The sequence below is a fragment of the Schistocerca nitens genome, chromosome 2 (assembly GCF_023898315.1).
Source record: "Schistocerca nitens isolate TAMUIC-IGC-003100 chromosome 2, iqSchNite1.1, whole genome shotgun sequence".
Lineage (NCBI taxonomy): Eukaryota > Metazoa > Arthropoda > Insecta > Orthoptera > Acrididae > Schistocerca > Schistocerca nitens.
Window position 1 is genome coordinate 746,122,693 of NC_064615.1, and position 18,341 is coordinate 746,141,033.

At 42.5% G+C, this 18,341-nt stretch overlaps 1 protein-coding gene across 3 annotated transcripts in view; it reads left to right on the forward strand.

Annotated features, from left to right (window-relative positions):
• The window catches only part of LOC126236973 (SWI/SNF-related matrix-associated actin-dependent regulator of chromatin subfamily A-like protein 1), a 149,596-nt gene that overhangs the window by 15,064 nt on the left and 116,191 nt on the right, over positions 1 to 18,341 (forward strand). For 2 of the 3 annotated variants that reach the window (XM_049946690.1, XM_049946691.1), the window contains 2 exons: positions 11,948 to 12,500; positions 14,248 to 14,360. In XM_049946690.1, coding sequence (XP_049802647.1) covers positions 11,948 to 12,500; positions 14,248 to 14,360 — 666 coding nt within the window. Of the gene's footprint in view, positions 1 to 4,544; positions 4,660 to 11,947; positions 12,501 to 14,247; positions 14,361 to 18,341 lie in introns of those variants that run through there. The other variant, XM_049946689.1, reaches the window with a different exon arrangement.

Consider the following 18,341-nt stretch of genomic DNA (forward strand, 5'->3'; position numbering starts at 1 on the left):
AATGTAATAAGCACCACCCCTCCCTGGAGAACCTCATTCAAACGACTCCATGCCCAGATTTGCCTAATAATCAGACAATGGAAGCAGGAGTGTTGGAATTGCTATGTCTCTACCATTGGGACACGAACCTCTCCTTCCCAGGTTTGGACCAAGCTCCACCGACTTTACGGATATCAGCCTCCTGCAGGTATACTTGGAATTTCCACAAATGGCACTTTAGCTGCTAATCCAGACATAATCGCAGAGCATCTTGCCAAACATTATCCTCACACCTCTGAGTCTGAGAATTACCACCCCGCTTTTCGTCTCCTCAAACAGCGGGTGGAATGAGAACCCTTCTTGTTTGCTCCACGCCTCCCTGAGCCATACAGTGCTCCATTCAGTGAGTAGGAATTTCTCTGTGCCCTTGCCAACTGTCGTGACACATGTCCTGGCCCAGACTGCATCCATTCCCTAGTGCTTAAACGTGTGTCAGCGGATTCCCAGTGCCACCTCCTTGCCATCTTCAACCACATCTGGAGCGATGGTGAATTCCCGTCACAATCGCGGGAGAGCATCATCGTCCCAGTGCTAAAGCCTGGTAAGAACCCACTAGATGTTGATAACTATCGTCCTATCAGCCTCACAAATGTTCTGTGAAAGCTTCTTGAACGTATGGTGAGCCTGCGGTTGTGTTGGCTCCTTGAGTCTCGGGGTCTTCTGGCTCCATCCCAGGGCAGTTATCACCAACGGTACTTCACCATCAACACCTCGGTGCACCTGGAGTCTGCCATTCAATTGGCCTTTTCCTGGCGACAACACCTTAGCGCCATCTTTTTCGACCTGACGAAGGCCTACGATACCAATTGGTGACACCACATCCTTGCAACTCTGCATGAGTGGGGTCTCTGAGGCTCGCTCCCCATTTTTATACAGAACTTTTTGTTGCTCCGCACTTTCAGAGTTTGCGTCGGTGCTTCCCACAGTGCAGTCCATACACAAGAGAATGGGGTCCCGTGGGGCTCTGTCCCGAGTGTCTCACTCTTTTTAATTGCCGTCAATGATCTCGCATTACCATTAGGGTCGTCAGTATCCCCCCAACCTCTAGGCTGATGATTTTTGTATTTCCTTCTGCTCCTCTTCTATTGGTGTGGCTGAAAGCCTGTGGCAGGGAGCTGTAAGGAAGGCGCAGTAGTGGGCCCTCACTCATGGCTTTCAGTTTTCGACCACCAAGACTTGTGTCATGCACTTCTGTTATCATCGTACTGCCCATCCCCATCCAGCACTTTACCTCGATGACCAACTACTAGATATAGTAGAGTCTTACCGCTGTTTGGGACTGGTCTTCAATGCTTGCTTAACTTGGCTTCCCCACATTCGTCAGCTTAAGGACAAATGCTGGCGGCATCTTAATATTGTTCAATGCCTGAGCCACACCGACTGGGGTGCTATTCATCCTACACTGCTGCAGTTGTACAAAGCCCTCATACGGTCCCTTACTGATTATGGGAGCCTGGTTTATGGTTCAGCATCGCCCTCCGCACTGCATCTGCTGGATCCTATCCACCACTGTGGAGTTCGGATTGTGACAGGAGCCTTCCGAATGAGCCCTGTGAACAGCCTGCTCGTGGAAGCTGGCATTCCTCCATTGTGGCTCCAGCGGCAACTACGGCTTGCAAATTATGCTGCCCACATTCAGTGTTTGCCCCACCATCCAAACTACCATCTCATTTTCCCTAAAACAGTAATCCATCTCCCGCAAAGGTGGCCCAGAACTGGGAATCCCCTTGCAATCCATGTCTGGTTGCGTCTTACTGAAGTTGATGCTTCCCCTCTACCACCTGTTCTGTGGGTCCACTTATGTACACTCCCATGGTTCATAACTCAGCCACGGCTTCGATGGACCTATCGCACGGCCCAAAAGGCTCCTTTCCCTCTCAAGCTCTCCACTGGCAATTTCTCTCTCTCCTTAGTGAGTTTAAGGGCTCAGAAATAGTCTACACAGATGGATCAGTGGTCGACAGTCTGTTGGGTTCGCCTACACTCAAGTTGGCCATACAGAACAGTGCTCCTTGCTGGATGGGTGCAGTGTTTTCACTGCAGAGTTGGTAGCCATCTATTGCATTCTTGAGCATATCCGCTCCTGCGTCAGTGAGTCCTCCATCATCTGTAATGACTCCTTAAACAGCCTACAACCTCTCGACCAGTGCTTCCCTCGATATCCTTTGGTAATGACTATCCAGGAGTCTCTTTATGCCCTCTGCAACAGTGGGCGTTCAGTGACCTTCATTTGGACCCCAGGACATGTCGGGATACTGGGCAATGAACTTGCTGACTACCTGGCCAAACAACTACCAGTAAACCATCTCTGGAAATTGGCCTGCCAGAGACAGATTTGTAATTGGTCATCTGCTGCAAAGTTTTTGCAATCTGGGATACTGAATGGCACACCTTTGGTACACCAAATAAACTCCGTCTTATCAAGGAGACAACGAATGTGTGAGCCACTGGCAGGGAATCTGTTGTCCTTTGCTGGCTCCGCATTGGCCTTACGTGGCTAACACGTGGTCACCTTCTCCATCGCGAGGACCCACGTCAGTGTCGCTATGGCTCCCATATGACTGTTGTCCACATCTTGTTGGACTGCCCAATTTTAGCCACTGTGTGGTGGACTCTTTTAACCTTTCCAGCACTCTACCTATGGTGCTGGGTGACAATGCCTCAACAGCAGATTTAGTTTTATGTTTTATTTGTGGGGTTTTTATCAGGCAATCTAAGGGTGGGTGTCTAGCCTTCTCTCCAAGGCCTCCACTCTCCCTCCATTTTAACTCTCTGTCACCCTTTCTTTGCATTTTGTTTGCCTTGGTGTTCATCTTTTCCCTATGTGTGTTCCTCTCACCTTGCCTTTTAGGATGGACATTTTAGTGTGTTGCAGAGTGGCTGGCTCATCCTTTTTATTCTTGTGATCAGCCAGCCCAGACCATTTGCTTGATGATTTTAATACCTTCCTCTATTTTTCCTTGTGGTGTACGCCCCCCTCCCCCCTTTTGTACATTTCTTTCATTTTCTTCTTAGGTGTGGTTTCCCACTCCTTTCACACCCTTTTACTTTCCCAGACTAATTTTGGGAGTTGTTTTATCTTGAACCTCATTTGCATCAGCGAAAAGGGCTGGTGACCCTTCCCTGTAGTTTGGTCCCTTTACACCCCAACCCCCCCCCCCCTCCCTCCCTCAAAAGAATGGCTTACTGACTCTTTGTAAGGACACTGATCACTAAGCTGTTTAATGCCCCACATCCAGAATCACGACCACCAGTTGAGTGATCAATGCAATTAAGCAAGTGGCAGTGAAATGGGTGCTTGTTGACTTTATCATCCCCCTGGTTTAACTTAATATTTTTTTATGTTGGCAATGACAGAGAATTGAAAGTCAGGGCTGTAGGTTGGCTTCAGTCAAAGGTGAAAGAATTCTGTGATTGCAGAATGTCAAAGCTCTTCACATGCCACAACAGATGTCTCAGTGCAGCTGGAAACTATGTGGAAAAATAAATTAAAGTGTGTACTTTTACAGTGTTGTAAAACAAATTCTGTAACTCCATTCACATTTTTTTTAAAATAAATAGAACTTACTTTACGAATAGCCCCCTTATGATTTAATCTGTGTGGAATTGGAAACAAAGTGAGCTCTGTAGAACTCGACTAAAACCTCCCATTGGGACACATGTGACATCTAAGGGGCATCAATCCCCAAGCAACAGACAATCCTGTGACCAGTCCTCTTCATGACACTTCTGCAGAGTAGTGGAATGAATACTGTCATACATATACTTCTTGTACTTCAAAAGAATGAGGGGTTGTTTAAGAAAGTAGTTTTTTTATGTGTACGTGGACTAGCGTGTAAGCTGAAATCTACTGTAATACAGAATTTACCATCTCAGGGGCACCCACTCAATTTATGTGTGTGTGTGTGTGGCGGGAGGCTCATGATGTTGTAGCAGTAGTCTTGGTGGCAGTGGTGATTTATTCTTACAAAGGATCATTCTGCAATGATATAGGAACTATCAACTCAGTACAAGGAAAACATCAGTCGTGTGCATCTGTGCTCTGAAAAATCATTGGGAAGTTTGTGGCAGAGACCACTTCCCTATTTTACTGTGTATTCATTTTTCTTCAAACTGTGGGTAGAATGATTGCTTAAATATCTCTGTGTGTACAGTAGTTAGTCTACTATCATCTGCATGGTAAGTATGGGAGTGATATACTAGAGGCTGTAGTATATTCCTTGATTACTCTCTTAATACTGTTTCTTGAAACTTGTAAGAAGGCTTTCGGAGAAAATGGATGTCTATCTTTAAAGAGTCTCGGTGGCACTCTCCTGTTGATGTAAGAAACCTATGATCATCTGTGCTAACCTTACGTAGATACATTCAGTTCCCTTGTTAGTTCTCTGTGGGATGTCTCTCACACACTTAGTAATACTTTAAGATGAGATGCTTGAGTCCTTTGTATGCAAGTTCCTTAGTAGAGTAATTGCTTTTTCCCAGTATCTTTCGTTACAGATAAATGCATCATCTGCAAAAAGTCTGAGCTTACTGTTAATGTGGTCTGCCATGAATAGCATGGGTCCTATCACACTTTCCTGTGCCATATCCAGGCATATGAATATGTACACCTGTGAAATGGTGAGAGGACAGATCACTGGTCACCATCTTGTTGACGTACAGTATTTCCCTGAAGTGATTTAAGAAAACCTAATTCCATATGGCTGGACAGAGCATGTGTGCCCCTCCTCCAGAATCTATCTTAACAAATGCACTATCTCATTGATCATACCTATTGTAAAATTATCTTACGTTGTACACACTTGGAAGAAGTTAGCGTAAATGAAAAAAAGAATTATAGACTCTCATGTAGTCTCTCAACACTGTTCACTGCACACACCCCACATATTTACAGATGACTTTAGGATCATGACCATTCTGCAACACCTCTGTTCCTTCTACAATTTCTTCTCTTTTGTGTTTCTAAATAGTGAGTCAGCATGATAGGTATGTTGAACTCAGAAGAATGTTGAGACATTAATATTGTTCACTAGCAATCACTGATTATTATTATTCCTGTTTATTGTACTGTTACAATTACTATTATTTTTATTAACCCTTTAACTGCTCTGGATGTGTTAACGCATGCACTTTTGTACCTGTTCCTGTGTGCTCTGAACGTGTTTACGCATGCCACCAGTCCTTCTACCTGGTACTCTGAACGTGTCTACATGTAAACACATTCAGAGCACACAGGGACAGGTACAAAGGCGCGCACATTAACATGTCCAGAGCAGTTAAAGGGTTAATATTATGAAAAAGAAATTTGCTACTCAACATATGGCAGAGGTGCTGAGTCACAGATAGGCACAACACAAAGACTGTCACAAATAAACTTTCAGCCAGTAAGGCCTTCGTAAAATATAGATGAGAGACACACACACACACACACACACACACACACACACACACACACACACACACACAAATACAACTCGCACACACTTGACTGCGGTCTCTGGCAACTGAAGCCACATTGCGAACAGCAGCACAATTGCATGATGGGAGAGGTGACGGGGTGGGGGTAAGGAGGAGGCTGCGGTGGGGAGTGGGAGGGATAATAGGGTAGGGGTGGCGGACATTGGAGTACTGCTGGGGAGTGCACAGGGACGAGGTGGAGAGAGTGCAGTCGGGAGATTAGAAAGTGGGCAAGGGAGAGGAGAGGGGGGGGGGAGGGATAGTGGAAAAGGGGAGAAGTAAAAAGACTGGATGCGATGGTGAAATGAGGGTTGTGTTCTACTGTAAAGGGAACATGGAAGGGACTGGATGGGTGAGGACAATGACTTAACTAAGGTCGAGGCCAGGATGGTTACAGGGATGTAGGATATATTGGAGGGAAAGTTTCCACCTGCACAGTTCAGAAAAGCTGGTACTGGTGGGAAGGATCCATATGGCACAGGCTGTGATGCAGTCATTGAAATGAAGGATGTCATGTTGGGCAGTGTGCTCAGCAACAGGGTGGTCCACTTATTTCTTACCGTAGTTTGTTGGTGACCACTCATGTGAACAGACAGCTTATTGGTTGTCATACCCACATAAAATGCAGCACAATGGTTGCAGCTTAGCTTGTAGGTCACATGACTGGTTTCACATGTAGCCCTGCATTTGATGGGGTAGGTAATGTTTGTGACCGGACTGGAGTAGGTGGTGGTGGGAGGATGTATGGGACAGGTCTTGCATCTAGGTCTACTACAAGGATAATAGCCATGAGGTAAGGGGGTGGGAGCAGCGGTTGTGTAGGGATGGACAAGTATATTGTGTAGGTTCATTGGATGGTGGAATACCGTTGTGGGAGGGGTGGGAAGGATAGTGGACAGGAGATTTCTCATTTCAGGGCATGACGAGAGGTAGTCAAAACACTGGCGGAGAATGTAATTCAGTTGCTCCAGTCCTGGGCGGTACTGAATTACGAGGGGAATGCTCGTCTGTGGCCAGACAGTGAGACTTCGAGAAGTGGTGAGAGACTGGAAAGATAAGGCACGGGAGATTTGGTTTTTTATAAGATTGGGAGGATAATTACGGTCTGTGAAATCTTCAGTGAGACCTTTGGTATATTTTGAGAGGGACCGCTCATCACCATCGGTAGCTAGGCTGTATGGAAAGGACTTCTTGGTGTGGAACGGGTGGCAGCTGTCGAAGTGGAGGTATTACTGGTGGTTAGTAGGTTTGATATGGATGGAAGTACTGATGTAGCCATCTTTAAGGTGAGGGTCAACATCTAGGGAGGTGGCTTGTTGGGTTGAGTAGGACCAGGTGAAGCAAATGGGGGTGATGTTGTTAAGGTTCTGGAGGAATGTGGATAGGGTGCCTCACCCTCGATCCAGATCGCAAAGATGTCATCAATGAATCTGAACCAGGAGGGGGTTTAGGATTCTGGGTGTTTAGGAAGGATTCCTCTAAATGGTTCATGAATAGATTGGCAGATGGTGCCATGCAGGTGCCCACAGCCATACCCTGGATTTGTTTGTATGTAATGTCTTCCAAGGAGAAGTAATTGTGGGTGAAGATATAGTTGGTGATGGCGATTAGGAAGGATGTTGTCGGTTTAGAACCCGTTGGGCATTGGGAAAGGTAGTGTTCAATAGTGGTAAGGTCATGGGCATTAGGGATGTTAGTGTACAGGGAGGAGGCATCAATAGTGACGAGCAAGGCACCGTGTAGTAAACGGACAGGAACTGTGGAGAGTCAGTGGAGGAAATGGTTGGTATCTTTTATACAGGAGGTTAGGTTCCGGGTAATAGGCTGAATGTTTTAAACTACAAGAGCAGAGATTCTCTCAGTGGGGGCACAGTAACTGGCCACCATGGGACGTCCTGGGTGGTTAGGTTTATGGACTTCAGGAAGCATTTAGTAGATATGAGTGCGGGGAGTGGTAGGGTTGAGCAGGGAGATGGTCTCCAGGGAGAGGTTCTGGGCTGGGCCTAAGGATTTGAGGAGTGACTAGAGATCCTGCTGAATTTCTGGAATGGGGTCTTTGTGGCGAGGTTTCTAGGAGGATGTATCTGACAGCTGGTGGAGTCCTTCTACAGGTAATCATAGCGGTTCAAAACAACAATGGTGGAGCCTTTGCCCACAGGTAGGATTATAGGGTCAGGATCAGTTTTTAGAAGGTGGACTGCAGTTCTTTTTGCGAATGTAAGGTTAGTTTGCATGTTGATTTGGGAAATAATGGTGAAGCAAAGTTTGAGGTCAATAAATTCTGGAAAGATAATAGGGGGTGATTTTGGGGCAGTGGGGATCGATCACAGTTGGGTGGAGGAGTGAACTGAGTTAGGCAGGGTTCAACATTGGTCTTTAGTAGAATGATTGATAGGGCTGGTGGCGCAAAAGTGTTTCCATTGTAGGGCTGGGAGAAGGTCTTTAACAAGTCCTGCATGATTGAATTTGGGAGTGGGGCAAAAGGTGAGGTTTCTGGTAAGAACTGATATTTCTGTGGGACTAAGGCTTCTGGAGGAAAGGTTTGTTTCAGGTCTGTTTAGTTTCTGGATTCTGTGTGGTGGTGGTGGGAGGGGGTTTTGGAGGGAAGGGTAAATGTACGAGTGTGGTTTAAAAAGTTCTCAGATTTTCCACGAGAGGTCAGCGCTAGCACAACAGGTTGTTCACGTGATATTCATTGGACTGTTGCCTGTAAACATGTGCCACGTCAATGCTCTTGGAAGAGAGCTGTGGCGGTGATGTAGCTCTGTTGTTGTTCACGCATAGTGCTTTGTGAAGATGGAAAAAATCAAGATTCAAGCCTTGATTAAGTATCTTGTAAAGATCGGTATGAAAGCAAAGGACATCCACGCCAATTTCCAGAATACACTGGGGGACTCTGCTCCTTCATATTCAACTGTTGCCAAGTGGACAAATAAATTTAAATTTGGTTGGGAGAGCTTAAATGATGATCCGTGCTATGGTCGGCCAAAATGTGTCACTACTCCAGAAATTATTGCAGAAGCGCACAAAACGGTCATGGAAGATCACCGATTGAAAGTGCGTGAAATTGCTCACACTTGCCAGACACCATCTGAAATGGTATATCACATTTTAACTGAAGAATCTGAAATGAAAAAAATTATCTGCAAGATAGGTGCCGCAATTCTTGACGCGCGCCCAGACACGTCGTCGCCATGGCAAAATTACACGAACTAAGGTATGAATTGTTGCCACAACTGCCTTATTCACCTGATATGGCTCCATAAGACTTCCATCTCTTCCCAAAACTGAAAATTTTTCGTGGTGGACAAAGATTCACTTCAAACGAAGAATTGATAGCCAGAGTCGACAACTATTTTGCAGGCCTGGAGGAAACTCATTTTCAAAATGGGATCAAGGCACTGGAACATTGTTGGACCAAGTGCATTAATCTACAAGGAGACTACATTGAAAGGTAAAAAAGTTTTAGTTATGTAAGTACTTATTTCTATTCTGTTCTGAGAATTTTTCAAACCACCCTCATAGTAGGCCTGCAGGAAAGGGTTTGTCAGCTATGAGGGGACGTGGGGGAGGTTTGGAGGTTGTTTTTGAGGTGGTGCACAGTGGTACTCCAAGGCAGGAGAAGGAATTGAGCAGGGTGGAGAGCTTGTTGTGCATGTTGCTCTAGTCCATGGATGGCAGGAGTTTCAGTGTGTGTTATGGGTTCCAGGAACTTAGGATTACATAGCAGGAGAATTTTGCTGATGGAGAGAAGGTACTGCAAGGAGGTTTTGGCTTGGCCGATATGGTTTTGCAGGGCATTGTTGGTGAGGGCTAAGGATTAGTGGAATCTGAACAGATGGAGGTCGTTGTGGAAAGAGGGGTCGCAGCCGGAGATGGGTAATTTGATGGTAAGACCATTTTGTGGGATTCCATGAACCAAGCAATGATGCAGGAACAGTATGAGGGACTGGGTTTGGGCTAGGGATAAGGAAACTTTTCTGTATTGACGCAGATGGATGGAGCAAGGATCCATGGTGGTGGAAAAAATACAAAAAAATATGTAAATAATGTAGAATTATGTATGAAAAAGAGGAAGAAACAGATGCAAAACGGTGAAATAAGATAAAATCTGAAGGAGTCGACGATAGCGAAAGGCGAAAACTCACTAAACTTGGTGTGTGGCCACAATGAGATCAAAGAAAAGATATAAATAATAAAAATGTATTTATTATTGTGGGTAGCAGGTCTGGGTGTGGATAAATATGAGGAAGGGCAGTGGCAATGTGACTGGATGAGGTGGAATTAGTGGGAGTGAACTGGGATAGAATGGAGAAAGAGCGGGGGGTTGGGAGGGGTTCGTAGTATGAGATACAAGATCACGTGGCAGAAGGACTCCACCAGCTGTCAGATACATCCTCATACAAACCTTGTCACAATGACCCCATTCCAAAAATCAGCAGGATCTCCAGTCACTCCTCAAATCCTTAGGCCTGTCCCAGAACCTCTTCCTGGAATCCATCTCTCTGCTCACCCCTACCACTCCCTTCACTCCTATCTCCTACATGCTTCCTAAAGTCCATAAACCCAACCACCCAGGACACCCCATTTTGGCCTGTTACTGTGCTTCCACTGAGAGAATCTCTGTTCTTGTAGACCAACACATTCAGCCTATTACTCAGAACCTACCCTCCTGTATAAAAGATACCAACTATTTACTCTACCAACTCTCCACAGTTCCTGTCCCTTTACTGCATGGTGCCCTGCTCGCCTCTATTGATGCCACCTCTGTTTACATTAATGTCCCTAATGCCCATGGCCTTACCGCTATTGAACACTACCTTTCCCAACACCCAACGGATTCCAAGCCAACAACCTCCTTTCTAGTCACCATGACCAACCATATCCTCACCCACAATTATTTTTCCTTTGAAGGCATTACCTACCAACAAATCTGGGGTATGGCTATGGGCACCCGCATGACACCATCCTATACCAATCTATTCATGGACCATCTGGAGGAATCCTTCCTAAAAACCCAGAATCTTAAATCCCCTCCTAGTTTAGATTCATTGATGACATCTTTGCGATCTGGATCAAGGGTGAGGACACCCCATCCACATTCCTCCAGAACCTCAACAACTTCTCCCTCATTTGCTTCACCTGGTCCCTTCTCGCACATTTGTTTCACCTGGTCCTATTCAACCCAACAAGCCACTTTCCTAGATGTTGACCTCCATCTCAAAGATGGATACATCAGTACCTCCATCCACATCAAACCCACAAACTCCAGAAATACCTCCACTTTGATAGTTGCCACCCATTCCATACCAAGAAGTCGTTTCCATACAACCTAGCCACTCGTGGTCATCGCATCTGCAGTGATGAGCATTCCCCTTCAAAACCTGTGCCATATGGATCCTTCCACCAGTACCAGCTTTTCTGAATTTGCAGGTCGGAACTTTCCCTGCAATATATCCTATGTTCCCAGAACCCTCCTGGCCTCAACCTTCATTAGTCATTGTCCTCACCCATCCAGTCCCTTCCCTGTTCCCTTTACAGCACTACACAACCCTCATTTCACCATTGCACCCAGTCTTTTTACTTCTTCCCTTTTCCTCTATCCCTCCCTCCTCCCCACCTCTCCCCTGCCCTCTGTCTAATGTCCCGACTACACTCTCTCCACCTCGTCCTTGCGTGCTCCCCGGCAGGAAGTCACTGTTCGCCACCCCCTATCATACTATTCGCCCCCTCCTCACCACAGCCTCCTCCTTAGCCCCACCCAGTCACCATTCCCATCATGCAGTGGTGCTGCTGCTCACAGTGTGACTTCAGTTGCCAGAGACTGCAGTCGTGTGTGTGTGTGTGTGTGTGTGTGTGTGTGTGTGTGTGTGTGTGTGGTGTTTTCATGATGTGTGTGTGTCATCCTTATGTATGGCTAAAAGCTTATTTGTGACAGTCTTTTTGTTGTGCCTGTCAGCGACCCAGCATCTCTGCTATGTGGTGAGTAGCAACTTTCTTCTTTATAATATTGTTAGATTCCATCCTGGATTTTCCTGTTTGATATTATTATTATTAAAACATATGCATTATTTATGAGGTACCCAGTGACTACTTCTTTAGATAAATGTATTCTAGTTAAATCTCTAATCTCCTTGGGGAAATAACTGCATAGTTTTAACTCTTTTTGGAAAATGATGTTCTGAGTTTTTTTATTTGTTCTTTCTATTCACATGTAATATAGTCTTTTTTTTTTTAAAAAAAATAGGTGAACTCACTTGATGCCTTAAGGGTGCCAATTTTTTTAAATATTTCCTGATAGTGGGCTGGGTTACATTTAGTTATTAGTCTTATGGCCCTTTACACAATCATTAATCAGTGACTTCATGGATCTCACTCATTTGGGTTTTTGGGCAGGGGAGACGTATTTACTTATTCAAGTGAAATTTAAGTGTGCAAATGTTTTTTTCAGTTGTTAGACATGGCCACATTGACACCGGAACAGCTGCAGAGAATTGAAGAAAACAAACGAAGAGCACAGGAACTGAGAAGAAGTAAACTTTTGAACCAGCAGAGTGCCTCAGCAACTGTTTATCAGAATAATAAGAATAGTTTCTCAGATACGCATCATAAAAGGGCTCCAGATGTCGTCACAGTGGGACAAGATACATTCAAGCGTAGTTCGTCAAGTACCGTTCCGTGTCCTGAAGCACAATCTCCTAAGAGAGTAGCTTCTGAAACAGGAAATAACAGACTTCAAGGAGTTAAAACAGTGTTGCCTTTTTATGGTAACATACAAGCTAGTTCACATAAAAACAGTACGTCTTCTACTGATCTGTGGATTAATAATGCCGCTCACACTAACGTGCGTGCTGACAGTGATCAGAACTTTTTTGGCAAATCACAATCTTCCAATAAAATTACAGGATATTGTAAACTTGTTTCAAAAGATAGGTTTGTTATAGATGTTGGCTACCATAAGCGTATGATAGACATTTTCAAAACTATGGGAAGTGCAAAATATGGTACGTAAAAAAAACCTTTCTTTCATTGTCTGTAATTTGTTAAGATAAATAATTAAAAATGAATTAAAGGCATAGGAGAGGAATTCGTGGTGGGCTGCATCATATCAGTCAGAAGACTTTTGGCTCAAAAATGGTTCTATGAAGGTAAATCTTGGCATTTGTTTGGGCATTCAAGCATTTCACTGAGATGCAATGGAACAAAAGATTAACAGCTTTCATGTCATGGAATAGTCAGTACTGTGTCATAGTATTCAAATTGTCAGCCAACAATGTAGATACAGATAGGAATGATGTGAATTAGTCATGAAAGCAGTGTACCATAATAATTTTGTAGTGCTGTTTCTAAGTCTCCAGTCTGCCTAACCAGTTATTAACATTCATAATATACTGCCAGTTACTTAAGTTCACTGATATAATTATGAATTATGGTGAGGAGAAGGAGACCAGAAGAGATGCTCGTGCTGTCTACAAGTATAAATTACGTAGTGGAAGACTTCCTCACTATGGAACATTAAGGCATCATACCTGTTAGATATCCCCAGCAAATGTTTTCTGTGCTTGTTTGCCATGGAATGATGTGTAAGCGTTTTGCAAAACCTATACATCTGCTAGTACAATTTTCTATAGCAGCTTACCCACAATTTATGCATACTAAATCTACAAAACAGCTGGGTACAGTACTACTTATTGAGCATGACAACTTTTGTTTCCAGCATGTTAAAGCCATTTCTCATTTCAGTGCCAATGCAGAAGCACTGCTAAATGACAGCTTTGGGGCACATTGGATAGGCCGAGCTGTTGTGTGACCGTCACATTTGCACGATTCAAGTGTGGTGTACATCACTTCGGTTGCCACCAGAGCTGAGCTGATTGTGCAAATCAAAGCACATTCCATGTCAAGAAATAGAACCATGCCATGATTGATAGTCCCCCCCCCCCCCCTTCCCAATTGCCCTCACCAGGCAGGCACTACAATCAGTTTCTACCACTGATGGCAGAAATTTTGTCATTTGAGGAGTTTTATGGTTATTGCTGTGAGAGCAGCAAACGTGTAATAAAGAGTTTTTCAAGTCATACTGTTTGGACATCTATTAAGTTATTCAAATATACTTTTAATAGAAAGTAATTTGTGTTTGTTTCTATCTATTTTCAGAGCTTTGTGGCTTTCTTGCGTGCATAACTTATAAACGTAAGATTAAAAAGATGGTTTTTGAACAAAAAGTAATCATGTATATGTGACCTATGGTTCCTCAGTTTTGTTGGTGAAGTCCTGATACAACCTAAACATTACTTTGTTCTTACTGTAAATTCATTGTTAATGTGGATCTCTTGTCATTACCAATTTTACAGACTAAATTTTCTTCAGCTCACCACAGCTATAGCTGCAAATTTTATGAATAATTGTTTACTTTTGAGAAGTGTGTCATTTAGTTTATAGATTTATCTTTTCTTCTGTTTAGGATTCATCAATATTGTGGCACAGTCACAACTGTGCTTCCATTGCAATACTAACTTTGTGGGATTGTAACATGCTGATCATTTCCATCTCTAATGGCCCACATACCAATGAGATGCAAAATTCTTAGCTTTTTCATTGATTGTTACCCAAACAACAATTCCTATTAAAAATCTTACTTTTTATTGTATGCTGATGTTATAATATGGATAATGAGTGCTTTGTTATTATTTTATTATGATGTAATAATATGGATAATGAGTGCTTTGTTATTATTGTAATTAATTGCAGATGCACCTTCCAAAAGATGGAGTTTCCATATAAAAGACCACAATTTGTTGTTGAAAGTACTGGATGCGGAGCCTGACTTGTCTATATCAAAGTTACCAGACATTGTTTTAAGGGTAGGATATTTAGAGTTTTCCCACGTTACTTGTGGTACATTATTTTGTTTCTTGTGGCTTTTTACAATTTCTATTAATGTGCTTTCATATGTGTATGTATAACATTTCTTACTTTTATGCTACTTTAATTTCATTTAGAAATCTGATGATTCCAGTACCTGGAATACTGCAGTAAATAAAAATACGTTATCTAACATAGGCAGCATTATTCATTAAAAAAATTCATAATAAGTGCAGACTTATTTAAGCAGTTTCATGCCTGTATCAATACGGCTGACAAGTGGGAACAAACTTCTTTAGTTCATGCCAATTTGGCAGCTTGCATGTCAGATTTCTTAATTTTAATTGTGTAAGTCATATGATACTGATGGGTGCATATAGACTATAATGCTGTTTGTGTATTGTTCATGAAGACTAGAGAAAGGGGAAACACTGTCAGCACAAATCCTACTGTCCTTAAACAGCATTAAATGTTAAATTTAAAATAACATCCCCATCCGAGAAATTGATAACTGCCTACGTCCCAAGTATTTCATTCCATGAGAAAAGATGTAAAGCCTTAGGATAATACCAGTCCCAGATATTGGAACATGTACACAATAACCCCTCCATTCTCAAATGTACAAACTTCTTTGTCTACATGTTATCATCGTTTCAGCTATTTCACACATTTATAGCTATATTTGTATTTTCTACCATAACATTTCATCATATTTCCATCCCTGCGCAACATTTTTCTTTTTCCATCAGTGAGAGCCACTTTTGGAATGATGTAAATGTGACAATTTGTTGTCCTCCTCATTCCGTGATCACATTCAGAAACAAACAAAAAAGTTTGAATGCAAAAGTGAATCATGACACCTAGGAACAGGAACTTTCAAAGAAAAGAAATTGTATTTGTGCAGTATCAATTTGGTTGAAAGGTTATGCAAGAGTGATATTTTTGAATTTTCATTCAGAATGCTTGACCCAAAAACTGTTGGCAAGTTGTCTGTACTTCCTTTATTCCAAGTCAACTTACTATTGCACTTGTGATTTATTTTGATGTGACAGTAACTATGCTGAATTATTCCCTCTTAAACTTTTTTTTAAGAATCCACAGATGGGGTGAAAGGCAAGCCTGGGGCTTTCTTTGTCTGTTTTTAATAGTTATACCCTGCACACCACTTCACAGCACATGGTGGACAAAAAACATATCTCTAAATTTCCTTAACATCTTCTGCTACACTGACTTTGTATAGACTTAAAATCATTATAAATAAATTAACTTGCTTAGAAACACAAGCAAATAAAAAGCAAAGTCTGCTGTCATATCCTAAGTTGTCAAGTTTGGAGGGAGGGATGTACCTTACACGGCTGCAAAGGGCCTTGGTTTGAAGAGATGCTCTTCCTAGTTGTTACGATCAGAAAGCAAGTGAGCAGTTTTCAGAGAAATACTTTAGTTACTGGATTAGGATTTAAGCCTCAGGCAAGCAAGGATAATCATCCAATATACTCTAGATTATTTTACTGAAACAAAAAACCTGACTTAATGATATTTGGAATCTGGGTTATGGAAGTGCCTTCCCATCACCTTTGCTGTTTTATCTCATCTGGGCTCATTTGGCATTGCTTGCCTCAGCTACTGATGGCAACATGTTTTGGGAACCGGCAATGTCTTCTTGACCACTCGCGAGTGATTGGCTTCCGTGGAATTGGGGGTATGTAATGTGTTTTAGAGGTCGTTTCCATGGTAACTGTGGAACCCTCTTGTTGCAGATGGCTGTGTTGTAATGCAAGAGCTGATTTATGTTGGTGATTTCCTATTGTGTTGGGGCTAGTAGCAAACTGATGGCAGTGGTTGCAATCTTTGAAAACAAACTTGCATTAGGAACAAGGACAGAAGTTGCTGGAATACGATACCTTTAATGTGTTGTGTACACCAACCTTCACTCCCACCTCCCACGCCGCTCTCCTTGCTCTCTTTTTAGTGAAAGTAAAGGTAAATGATTTGCCTGGATGCATGTATCTTTTACTTGTAGAGCTCTTGTTTTTGTTTTTCTAATGGTTTACAGTAGTAGGCTTTTTTAAACTGAGATGTGAGTACATTAAGTACAGTAACCTGCAATCCTTGTGGTGCATTTTGTTTTTTTGGGCAGCTATCATGCGTTTGTGGTGATGACTGCTTTGGTTGCTGAGAGTGGTTCATACATTGTGCTCTTCCAGCAGCTGCTTAATGGCTAGTAGCGTTGTGGGCTCAGGGTTGGCCTGGTAAGCTTTCTTCTGATGTGTGATGCCTTGCTTAGATTATTATGTAGTGGCAGCACATGATGCTTTCTCTGAAACACTTTGTGCATTATGACTGAGAGTAAGAAAGTGGTAATGATGGTGATTGATAAGATGGTGTGATTCTGTCAGATGCAGGTCTGCTTCTTCAGTGGTAGTCATGTCAGTCAATTGATGAATTCCTTCTGCTTTATATTGAAATTGTAATTACTCTTAGCCCTTTCGTTGGATCTGATTTTAACCCTTTGCCTTACGATTTAAGTTCCATTAGCGTGAGCCATAAGTGGCTGCAAGGTATGGATGTGCCTTACGATTCCCGGCGCTTACACACGTGAAGGCTGCGGTGCACTAAGCTTGGTGGCATCCGAAGTCGTGCAGACGCCCTCCGGATTTGTAAGTACATGTGTGAGATACCAGTAACGTGACATTTCTACAGGTATCATAAATAATGATGAATAGTTGCCCGTTGGAAACGAAACATTCATTGTCTCAAAAGCAACGATATATTCACAAACGTTTTATTTCCCTTTATGAGCAAACATAAATTGATGAAATACATCTTAATAATAATATACACAACAATGCAATGATCTAAGGCTGTATAATATTTTGTTCAAAACTTTCTGGGACCTGTTACGTTAGTACTTTGGCAAACATATTTTCAAACGCAATGTCTTCACAATGACATGTACACGAATTTAATAGATCGAAGGATTGTATGATATCGTTCAAAACAATCTGGCACATGTAATGCAACCCTGCACTTTTTGTCTTCCAACGTTGTTTCGCTGCATCGTTTATGCTTTCTGCACACTACACAAGCTCTCGCAGGATTTACATTTGATGGTGTTGGATCAATATGTTTGGGAAAATGTGCCCAATGTTGCACATCCAGTCTTTGTGGTTATCATATATATTTTCTTTAATGTCATTTGTTGTTAGCAATATTAGCTTATTCCCAAGAGTTAGCAGGTTTCACTCAGTTAATACTAGGCAGAAATCAAATCTGCATGTGGAATGCACTTCCTTGACTCTTGTGCAGAAAGGAGTGCAGTATTCTGCTGCATCCATTTTCAATAAGCTACCACAAGAACTCAAAAATCTTAGCAGTAGCCCAAACACTTTTAAGTCCAAACTGAAGAGTTTACTCATGGCTCACTCCTTCTATTCTGTCGAGGAGCTCTTGGAAGAGCTGAAAAATTAAGCAAATTCCAGTGTTACATTGTTGATTTTCTTTATTTAAACTTACGGATTGTCGCCTGAATATGTTTCTTATATTTCATTTTATCTGTTTCCACTATCGTGTTATAATTTCATGTATTGACTCGTTCCATGACCATGGAGACTTCTCCTTAATGTGGTCCCACAGAACAACAAATAAATAAACTAAAAAATAAATAAATCGCCGGATGCTAATCGTGCCTTCTGATTATATTCCGGTACAGGTGTAGTTTTCAACAACGATTCTGCAATGTAAATCCTATATTTTGCGTAGCTCTATCGTTTGCCGCAATGTATTTTGTAATACAAAATGTACGTGTTAAATAAAGCAACATCAAATAGGTAAAAGAATATCTTGCGGTATCCTTTCATACATTTTCTCATCACAGGGAAACATGCGAGCATCTGATCTTGGCGATCAATTCCAATCATGCCTGTATTGTATTCGACGACACGTTTTGGTTTCCACGACGCATTGCGGAGAGGTGTATCTGT